The sequence below is a fragment of the Thalia democratica genome, chromosome 6 (genome assembly GCF_965202585.1).
Source record: "Thalia democratica chromosome 6, ktThaDemo2.hap1.1, whole genome shotgun sequence".
NCBI lineage: Eukaryota > Metazoa > Chordata > Thaliacea > Salpida > Salpidae > Thalia > Thalia democratica.
Window position 1 is genome coordinate 19,036,897 of NC_139170.1, and position 11,923 is coordinate 19,048,819.

General features: G+C 25.0%; 1 protein-coding gene across 1 annotated transcript; it reads left to right on the forward strand.

Moving 5' to 3' along the window:
• Window positions 1–1,108: 1,108 nt before the first annotated feature.
• On the forward strand, window positions 1,109–3,775 carry LOC145838880 (trypsin-2-like). The gene is made up of 2 exons (XM_082946501.1): window positions 1,109–1,130; window positions 2,835–3,775. Exons 1-2 carry the CDS (start codon window positions 1,109–1,111, stop codon window positions 3,773–3,775), a joined length of 963 nt encoding a protein of 320 aa, XP_082802627.1.
• The last annotated feature ends 8,148 nt before the right edge of the window (window positions 3,776–11,923 follow it).

An 11,923-nucleotide genomic window follows, 5' to 3' on the forward strand; every position in this document is an offset into this window, starting at 1 on the left:
CTGCCTAAAAACATTGTTTGAAAAATAAAAATGTGTACATAACAAAAACTATTTTCATTTATGTCATATATATTGTTTTAAATGTTTCTGAACACACTTAGAAATTACATTTAGATATAATAATGTTAGACATTTATGCATAAACTAAACTCAATCTAACTTAAGCAGTAAATAAAAAGTGGTTAAAAATATGAGCATCTTTGTACACTTGTGTGCATTGGAATTAATTTTAAGTGAAAAAAACTAGTAAAAAATCGAAACGTGTTAAAACCAAAATCAAATAAACCTTATTTCTTATTATTATTTTATATTAAATGTATTTGTGTACACTTAAATATAATATTTAGTAATAATACATCTATAAAATATAATTGGGTATAAAATACATTTAAAATGAATACTTAAACTGTAAAGAAATGCTTTTTTATTTAGTTACTGTGCATTACTTTTGTGCAAAATGAAAAACATTTGCATTTGGTTTATTTACTAAGTAGCTATTATATAACTGACTTACTAAATCTAAGCACTCTTTACACTCTTTTTTCATATAATTACTTGCTGTTGTAAGAAGAAAGCTATTATAAAAATGATAAAATACCCTGTTAGAAAGCTAACCTTTTTTTTCACATTTTTAAGCTAATACAGTAAAGTCTTTTTATTATTTAAAAATTTTATACATGAACTTAAAACGAAATAAAACAAAACCAAATTACCGGTAGAAATTTAACTTAAAACATATTGTTGCTCAGCGAGCCACATTAACATTCTGGCGGGCCACAAAAATTTCTTTCGCGGGCCGCATACCATTCAAAAAAAAACGTGCTCGCGGGCCGCAGCCGCAGTTTGCCGATCCCTGCACTAAAACATGTTTCTATGTTTTAACGGATTAATATTATAGTAACTTTGAAAACTTCTTTAAGCCATATCTTAAAAACAACTAAGATTCAAATATTTTCATGCATATCTAAAAAAAAAGATTATGATAATAAATGATAATCGAGAGTTTATTTTCTAAAAAAGATAAAGAACAAACAATCTAAATTATCAAAATTTGAGATGCATGAAATTAATTTTTTTCAAATTGTATAGTGGTAACGTTTCTCATAAAATGTACCCACTAGGCTTTACGAGTGAGTCACTAATTACGATACAAATACTTGTTAACTGATATTATACCACAATTCATTTTTCCTTTGGAATTTAAAGTAGGTTCACAATAGTTTTGTTTAAATGAATTATTTATTTAAACTGTCGCCCGTTATGTATATCAGAAAAAAAACTTTACATAATATAGTTAAATACCAGTCTATCTATTTAATATAAATACATATCAGTACTTATCCAACAAAAGTGAGGCTACAAAACTCATATTGGTAAACTATTTATTAGAAAAATTAAGTTATATAAGTGTATCGTCAGTATTCCAAAACGTTAATTTGGTATAATGGTATTTTCGTAATCAAATTTTACACAAAGACAAAATAAGTTTAAAAACATCTTATATTTTGTTGTAAATTTTTTAGACATTTTAAAACGAAAAAAAACATGTACTTAAATAAATCAACTCTTGTGCAATTATTTTATTGGTAAATAAATTAACTTACTTTAGCTTTAACTAATCTAATATCCGTTGTTAATTTTTGTTTTGGATTCTTAGTACAAAAAACTTTAATTTTCAAAATCAGATTCACTTTCTTTTTTACAAATATTATACATGGGTTTTTTTAACGATACTAAAACATAATTTTCTTTGAGACTGCATAGTCTTTTAAATAAAACTATTGTTATAGACTTAAAGTTTCATTGTTATCGTATATAAACTACTTTTTGTTACATATTTAAAAAATTAACAATAACCTAAGAAAATTTAAATTAGAATAAAGCAAAAGAAGCGTTGTTGCCATTCAAAACTAAAATTATTTAGTTAATTCAGGCTCTTTTAAAAATATTTTTACACATTAGCAAAATTAAAAAAATGCAAAACACACAATATTTTGTTAAAAGTTTTTTTTCTAAGAACTATTTTATTAATTGAGTTTTTCTCAAAGAGCTCTTTTATAAAGGTCAATAAACAAATCTAAAAAATCAAATGAATTTATGTTATTTAAACTGAACATCAGTATGTATTTAAAGTTTATTCTATTTCAAGCTGATTTTTAATTCTTATTAAGTTTTCTTTTTGTATAACTGACACATAAAAGACTGAAAAATTTATAATAAAAAAGTATAGATAAGAACTTTCAAACATTTGGTTTGTTATCTTTTTTGTCTTTATATTTATTTTTGTTATATTAAATTAAATCTGTTTATAGACCGTGTAATATCTAGTCTAATAAGTAAGCTAATGATGCGATTTTAAAAAAGACTCTAGCGGTACATCAAAGTTTTTGATAATTTTTAATTAGTCCAAAACATAAATAAATGCCCTAAACACTTTCTTAATAATTAATTAAAATAGTTTCAAGCTATAAGTGTATATAAAAGCAGGAAAATAACAAACAAGGGAACTATAGCATTAGGAAACAAACGGTTGATAATGAAAGTTTATTTTTTAAGATAAGAAAATAATTTAGCTAAATATCGATTAACTTTTTAGTTCCATTACTAAAATAAATTAACTTTTTTTTTACAATAAATCGAAATAAATGATGTAACAATCAACATAAGCTAAAATACAATTAACCACTTTTCCGATTTTATACGTTTTTATCACAGTAGTTTGTCATTACAGTAACTACACAAAAGTTTTCTGTTTTAAAGCATATTTATATAAACGATGCTGTGTTTTCGTTCGTTATTTCTTATTACTATTTTACTTATAAATATATCAAAAGGTCAAGAAGATGAAAGAGTGGCAAACGGTAAAGACGCAGTTTCCAAACAATTTCCTCATCAAGTGTTGATCAAAAACTTTTTTGAGAGGAACTTTACTATTTACTGCAGCGGGTCCATATTGAACGAGGAGTGGGTTTTGACGGCAGCTCATTGTTTGGATGAGGATCTCGGTAAGTTTGTGCTGAACGTAATTGTTGGAGATATTTACGCATCAGAGAAAAAAGGAAGTGTTGGCAGAAAAGTTCTAAATTCAACTAAATGGTTCCAGCACGAGCTTTATGACATAGATGGCAAAGTAGGGCATGACATCGCTCTTATAAAGCTTTCCGAAAAACTGACTTTCGATGAGTTTGTGCAGCCGATCGCGAGAGCCGTCGACGACTTGAAAGAAGGCACCAGATGCACGGCTTCAGGGTGGGGATTTACTGAGAAAGGGGAAGTAGCGGATGTTTTGCAGTGGGGAGTTGTTGAAATTATATCACTTTCGGTGTGTGAAAAAGAGTATAAAACCATAACAAAAGGGTATTCTGACAGCCAATACTGTGTTGGGGATTCTAACAAAGTAGTCGGAGCTTGTCCAGGCGACTCAGGCGGTCCTTTGACATGCATGGAGCCAACAAGCAAAAAATTCTACGTTCATGGGGTTGTAAGTACCGGAACTATAGAAGATGAAAAATGTGGTGAGTTGCCAGTGGTGTACACAAAAGTTGCTTCGTTTGACGCTTGGATAAACGAGATAATGAAAAATAACACGGAAAATTCAAATAAAAGAGTGTTAACAGCAGTCGCAATTGCTGTGGGAGTGTTTATTTTTGCTTGCTTAACGATAACTGCAATTTTATATCTGAGACAGTTAAAAAAGAAAGGTGCAAATGAAAGAACTGTAGCAGCAGAAGATATAGTAGACAATAACGTTCAAAAAGTTGTAAATAAAGTTTAAACAACATAATCTTTAAAATAAAGTTGTTTAGTATTTTAATTAGATTTTTCTTTAATAAACATTTTGAAATAAAAAACAAAACGATTAACGATCTAAACTGACCAAATATTTTTCTATTCTTAAAATGTAAGAAACATTTAATTTTTCAACAACATAGTTATAAAACTATTTTTTCAACCGGATATCAAATGAAAAGAAAACCTAAAACTTTTTCTTTCTAACAATGTATACAAAGATCCTTAAAATATATAATACGTTATAATGGTTGAAATGAGAAAAGTAAAAGTTTATCTTGAAGCTTTGTAGTAATATACTTTTACAAATTTGTGGGTCGTTAGTAGTGTTCTTTTGTTAAGTTAACATTATAATACATATTTTATGTTTTTTCCGTCGTTTCCTCAAATGATTAATTTTTTTTTAATTATATTATAAATTTGAAATAATTATGAACTTCCTGGAACGTTAAAACTATAACATAAATGGTCAAATTATTACTAGCTTTAATCTGAGTATTAGTGTCACAGCTAGTCTTTTTTTCTTTTATAAAGGTCAGTGAAGAAAGTTTTGTGTAATGATCCATATGTGGTTATTAAAACTCAATGATAAATATTGTCTTTTGTTCTGATAGACATAAGTCTAGAAAATCTTTTCAGTATTATAAAAATTTAATAGTTTTTTTTTCTGAAACACGATCTAATAAATGTTTTAATTAAACTTTATCTTTTTGTTTATTTCAAAAATTGTGTGCACTTTGACTAACTTTTAAAAATATCAAAAATTTAAGTTAAAAATTCCAAGTTATCAAAAAAAAGTAACTCATTATGTAAATCTTTGGTGATTAATGACATTATATATAAATAATAACTTTAAAGTTGTTACACTATTTAAGCTGCACGTAAATTAATTGTTAAAGACATTTTTAAAATACCTAAAAATAAAAACAAAAAATTCCGAGTATATAATTTTATAGAAAAAACATTTAAAAATCAAAAACTATTCTACGAATTGGCAAAATGCGGACCAAATTCATCCTGCAAATAAATGATATGTAGCTTGCGATAAAGGTAAAACTTTACTTATTATAAACAATGAAAAGCTTCTATGCTGAAATTCTAACTAAAACCTACTACTGATTTAGAACCTAATTCTAAGTAGTGATATGTAGCTTGCGATATAGGTGAAATTTTACTTATTATAAACAATAAAAAAGCTTTTGTGTGAAAACTAAGATCAAGGTTCTAAATTTTATAAGTAGTAGATACTAGTATTAGTTTATTGAAAAAATAAAATAAAAACGCTCACTTTGGTCCAAAGACCTAGTGTACAAAAAAATATTTCGATTATCGAGTCCTACACTTCTTGGATAAAGTCTAACGTCTTGTCCATGACTAGTGCTTTGTTATTGCACATTTTATTATATTTTTAGTTTAAACTATTTTTTTTCATCGGTCACATTTATTATTTTGATTGAATGAGAACCACAGAATATATCTTATATACATTGCTGCTAAGAAAAATTGTCCCGTTACTTATAAAAGGTTGCCGACCCCTGTCTTATTATAGTTTGAAGTTATTGAATGTAAAGTTGTCAAAAAATTTTTATAAAAACATTTAAAACTTTTTTTTCAGTAAGTTGGTAAGCATTATTTAATGACTAAAACTTTTCAACAAAACAATATTATATAAAACAAACATATAAAGGAGAAAGTATTTAAAATATTTAACAATGTATTTTTATTATTTAAATTTTAAATGTTCAATAAGTAAAACGGTTTTTGGTAAAAAAGTTTTATAAATTCACTCTCTGTTGTATATCTAAATTATAAATATAATTCTTTACTATAAAAGGATGTACGTCGAAAAATCTGACTTAAACTTTCAGTTAGCTTTATTGGTTTTAAAACCTTAATATACTACACAAAGTAGATCATTAAAATGTGCTCAATAAACCATTACATAAATCTTTACTATTTATGAAAGCTAATTATAAAATATATATTAAGATAAGATAAAATGCAAATCTATCTGATAAACGTCTTTGAAAAATAGTTATATTTTGGTTTGTAAGTAAAATTTCTTTAAACTGCGGCATTGATTTCATAAAATTAGTGTTATTGTTTACACTTAGATCATCTTGCGACTAGTCTTGACGAATAGGGAGCAAACAAATTAAATTTTTTAAAGAGCAATAATTAATAAAGCTTTATTTATATAGATCTGTTTTTAAGAAAATTTTGTCTCGGTACAAAATTTTTATAAAATTTCAGAAAGTTAGATAATTTTATAATTGAGTTGAATACTATTTTGGTATAGTTTTAATGATTTGTTTGTTAAACTTATATTTTTAACAGTTTGAATACTTTTTGAGTTGTTGTTGTTATACTTCAACGAAATTTTTTTGCTCGGATCTTTAGTTAAATAAAAACTCAAATTCTGATCATAAAAACTTTTTTTTTAATTAGAGGAGTAACATCTCAAAAAAAACATTAAATTCTAAAAAAATTTCCTGTAGATATAATTATAAAATTTAGACGGTTAAAATTTTCTTTTAAAGTTACTAGTTAAATATAAACTTTATATTACTTAAAGTAGTAATATTGTTGTAACTTTTAAAACTTCTTTAAGCCATATCTTAGAAACAACTAAGATTTAAAAATGTTCATGCATATCTAGATAAAAGATTATGATAATAAAAATTATCGAAAGTTTATCTTTTAAAAAAGATAAAGTACAATAAATCTAGATTATCAAAATTTAGATGTATGAACTTGAATTGTCGTGCACACTTTTATTAGCAAACTTTTCGTTAGCAAATTTCGTTAGCAAACTTTTCTTTAATAATCAATAACAATATATAACTAGTACTCTACTATTGCTTATTTTATAATATTTTTGGTTTAAAGAGTATTTCTAAGGTTATTAGTACAAATCTTTTATTAGTAAGCATTATTTTTCTGGTAAAAGCGTACAATGAGGCTCTAAATTTAATAATAACTTATAACATGGACATGACATTAAATTGTATCCTAGTCGATAACCGAAGTAAGTTGTACATCAGGTCCTTGGATTTTAATTTTAAGCGCTTATTTTTCTATTTATAATCAATTACAACATATAAACAGTACTTCACTATTGCTTACTTTATCATATTTTTGGTTTAAAAAGTATTTTTAATTTTATTAGTACAAATTTAATGATATAACTGCGGGTCACAGAATATTTTTTTATGGAGTGCGGCTTGCGAGCAAGGTTTTAAAAGAAATTTGACTTGTAAAACCCAACCGACCCCTGGACTAGAACTATATTTGTTGCCTGCGAATGTGTTTATTTTTGAAATTTAGCCCGCAACTACAAAATATCTACCGAGCTTTGCTTTAGAGTCTAATTTTATAAGAGTCTTGGTGTTTCATCATTAAACTTAATAAAAAATCTAATTGAGAGTTCACCGCGTGTACTAATAATTGACAAAAACTATTTACCAACTATATTTTTAAACGTGTGTTAAAAAATAATAGGCTGTTACAAATTTATATTCTACGATATATTTAATCATAAAATTTCACAAAAAAATCTTAATTAGTAAATCTTAATAAATCTTTAGTTTAATATTTAACTGAAGTTAAATAACTTAAAACCAAAGTCGTTATTATTAGTTTGTTGAACACGATAAAAAATCAACGCTCAATTATTTCGGTTAAAGAACCTGGTATTTTGAAAAACCTTTATATCATCGAGCTATACACCAAACCAACTATTTAAATTATCTTTTTTGTATAAAACAAACAAGAAACAATCCTTTATAGCATTAAGAATTCGTAATTTTACAAAAACAAAATATGTTAGAAGAAGAAAACGTCTTGATAAAAAATAAACTCAGTAAGACATTTTAGTCAGAATAGCTTTTCATAAATAACATTAATTAAATGGTATTTTAGTTGCAGGATAAATGTAACTTAGAACAATAACTTAGGCTTATTGACTTGTTTTAAATTGTTCTTTACCTTTATGATAGACTATATCAGGAAAAACTACGTAAGAAAACAACAAAATAATACACTCAAGCTGTTTACTTTAATAAAATCTTATAAGAAAAAAGTATATAAAAAACTAGCTATTATGTTTCCTTTTTTTAACCGCATTTAGTTGGTAACTTGACGATTTAAAGTTTTTAAAGCAAATATATTAAGAACTTTGTAAATATACATAAATAAAAGAAACATTGTTTTATTCACCATAATATAAATAAAGTACAATAGTACTTTACTTGCTACAGTTTACACTGGACCAATATCATCAGAACCCAATTAAAATATTTTGCAGGGACTATTCATAGGTGTAATATTTATCAGTATAATCCTTAAAATTATAGTAATAATATCTCATCGTAACCTATGTATACTTTATCTATTTAATTGTTCTTTTAGTAAAAAGTCTTTGAGATCGACTTACTACCTTACAAAATGAACCTAATTTTTTAGTCATTTGAAATACTGTTAAAAATTTTACTACCCTGGTATGCTAGATATTTATGCTCATGTCTATTACTGTTTATTAAGAAAAAGTTTTTTATGAAATTCTTGTCGAATAATTAGTTACCATATATAAATTTAAAAGCTAACACTTAAAATTAATTGGTAAAAATGCTTGTGCAAGTTTATGAAAAAATATTCAAGATAGCTCTTGTTTGAACAGGTTTTTTAATTTGTCATTATTTTGTTATTTTTTATTTTTCAAACTTTCATCATAATTTTTGTAGTAAATAAGAGCTGTAATTAGAGGTACATTGAATTTATTAAGGTTATTTTTATTTGCTCTGCCCCAGCATAACTGGCTGTTAACATTGATTTAAAAACATATAGTTGCCTTAAAGTTTTTAACACCATAAAATTTATTAAATGTTACTTATTACTACTTGATAAAAAACAATAAGTACTTAATTTTTATTTACGAAAAAAATTAAAGGGCTTTTAACTTTATGAAAAAAGCAAAGGTAATCATTAATCTAAGAGTAAATTACAAAAATTAAATTTTAATTATTTAGTTTTTAAAAAGTATTAAAACGTTAGTATTACATAAATTTTCTTAATTTTGACGATATCTTTTTCTTTTGAGTAGGAGTTATTGATACAAGTTCTGGTTAAAAATCTATGATTTTTTAGACTAGATGAAATTTCCCTCATAGTTGACACTTAGTTTTGTAACTGCTGATATAACATGCACTATGTAAGTCTCTGAGTCTTGACTACTCTTGAAAACGCCATTTTATATTTTTAAGGGAATTATCTGTTTGACTTTTGATGGCTGTTGTAATATCATTTGACCAACTATAAAAAAAAAACATTGGTTTATAAAAATTATCTTAATTGTTAGTTAGTATAAGATCTCAATGTTAAAACTTATGTTAATATTATATTCTAATGAAATTATTCCTTCGCTTTTTACTCAAAGAGAAGCAATAGTCTAGTGTTTAAAACTTAAATTGTATGACTAATAATTTTCTTGAGTGTTCTTAAGATACTTTTTTTTGTTTATGTGCAGACTAGTGGGATTTGAACTTACAACGTTCAACTCAAAGAATTTTAAAAATACCAGGCTGTTATAATTTTTTTTGAGATTGAAGAAAATTGTGCTCAATAAAATCTTTTTTTGCAAAACACAGATCAGTTTGGATATTTTTAATAAATTTTAGACCAGTGTTTATAGTTTTCATTTCATTTAATATTTTTATTTTGCCTGGTTGCCAAACAGCTAAGGCACTCAGGATATTTTGTAGTTAATAAAAATCTCTATTTATTGTGTAGAATTCTATTTTCAACTGAGGCTGACTCAAGGTAGTTTTGTTTATTTTATTAATATAACAGAATAGTTTCAAGATTTTTAAAGAATTTTGAATCAGATTTTGAATTAAATTTTAACCAAAGTCTCTTCAACCTTGAAAATCCATCCTCAAATATGCAAATTTTTGCAACTTTTTCAAATGATTTTCATTAATGATAACTTTCAAAGTTCATTATTGATAAGTGAATTATCTTTTTTAATTTTAAAGCAGAAAGCATACAACTAAACAAGAAAACATATTTTCTTCATGGTAATAAATAAATAAATGAAAAAAAAAAGTTATGGACTTAGGGTATTGGTTAGGGGTAACTGTGATAGTAATAATTAAAAATAACAAGTAGACAATAAAAATTGTTAATACAAAGATAAAAAAAGTTACTAACCAAGGGTTAGGGGTAACAGTGATAGTAAAAAAAGATAATTAAAATAAATTAAATTTAGTTAAAAAGCATTGTAAATTGTAAGCATAAAATATTTTTATAAGTATGCTTAAGCTCAAAATAAGAAGTTTATTGAAGAAAAAAGTCTAATTTTAAAGTTTAAATAAATACTTTTTCTAACATTTTTATTTGAATTAAATTTTTATTCATAACCTACAAAGTAATCTAATCTGTTTACATGTTTTTTTTTGTTTAAAATAATAGAAAAATGTAAGCTTAAAATATTTTTAAAAAGAGGCTTATGCTGAAAAGAAGTTTATCAAAAAAAGTCTAATTTTAAATTAAAAAAAAAAATCTTCCTAACTTTTTTATTTGAAATGAATTTTTTATTCATAATCTACAAAGTAATCTAAACCGTTTAACATGTTTTTTGTAACTAAAAGTGGCAACCTAGATTTTAGATATGAAGTCCTTTTGTTATAAATATGATATTTTTTGGTAATTTAATTGATATACTTTTTTTTTTTGGTTTGTACTACTTTTTAAAAATTTTCTCGTTAACTCAAGCGAGTTTGATGTAACTCAGTAAGTTTTTGGTTACTTAAACTAGCTTTTTTTGCTTCAAAGAGTGACAACCTTGTGTTAAACATGGAACATAAATCAAGACTGATTTTTAACCTTTCAGGTGATTTGCTTCTTTCCTAAAAACTCAATTTAGCTTTTTACTGTTTATTTTTTATATCTTAAAATATATTATTGTGTAATAAATGTTGAAGACAACTTATAATTTTCATTAAACTTTATAACACAAAACTAATTATGATAAAAATTAAAAAAACTCCTTTTCTATAACTAGAATAAAGTTATGATAAAAACAAAATTATCTGATGTCATTAGCTAAGTTGTGGTAAAAACTAGGAAGTAATTAAAGGTCAGGCACTAGATTGACCCTATAGTGTAGTGTTGTCACTCGTGCTAGTTTAAAGTTTTTTTTTAAACTTTTTATTTTACAAAACTAAATTTTGTTTGGATATTTTTCCTAAACCTTAAACTATTTTATAGACTTTTAGTCTTTTTTTTTTATAAGTTGTAATTTTACTAAACCCATTTCTAATTACTTACAGGGTTGCCACTTCACCTGGAAACCTGGAAAAACCTGGAATTTGACAATTTAGGCTAAAATAACATGGAAAAACCTGGAATTTGAGAAATTTTGAAAAAAACCTGGAATTTTGATCAAAAATCAGAGTTTTTAAAAATATTAACATTTTTAGGTGTAAAATTTTGATTTGACACAAAAAATCTATCATATAATTAAGATTGTTTGTCATCATCAAACAATTTTTTTATTATCTAGTATATTTAAAGTAACTTTACAGTATCTTTTCAATATTTTTATACTATTTAACACAGTTTCTTTATAGAAATTAACTTAAAACTAAAACTAGACCCAAAAATGTGTACTTTTAAAAACCTGGAAGAAATTTTGAAAACCTGGAAAAAAATTTGATAAAATGAGTGGCAACCCTGTACTTAATTTTTAAGAGCATAGGGGACATTAAACAATATTTTTTACAATTTGATCTTATTTTGTAGAGTTTTAACGGAGTTACAAGTAGCTTTTCAAAGATATTAAAATTCTAACTAGATTTTGATATATAGCCAGTTAAAGTTGAAGAGTACAATAGGTTTCTTTTATGGGAGGAGAAAACTAAAGTAGGGAATAAATTGATATCACTAAAAATATATCTCCTCTAAGACAAGTTCCTCAAATTTTCAGCAAATCTTTCTTGCAATAAAAAATCTATAAAAATACATACATTAAAAAAAATCCACATTGCATATCAGTTATATCACATCTAATGAAGCTCTTTGTTTACAAACAAGTAAAAATGTATTAATGTTTGTGAAAAGTTATATATACTTTTTA

Excerpts from the sequence above, each read along its gene's own strand:
- LOC145838880 (XM_082946501.1), top strand. The coding sequence starts at position 1,109 with ATGTACCCACTAGGCTTTACGA. Across the intron at positions 1,131-2,834 it reads GTACCCACTAGGCTTTACGA|GTCAAGAAGATGAAAGAGTG; the intron begins GTGAGTCACTAA and ends ATATATCAAAAG.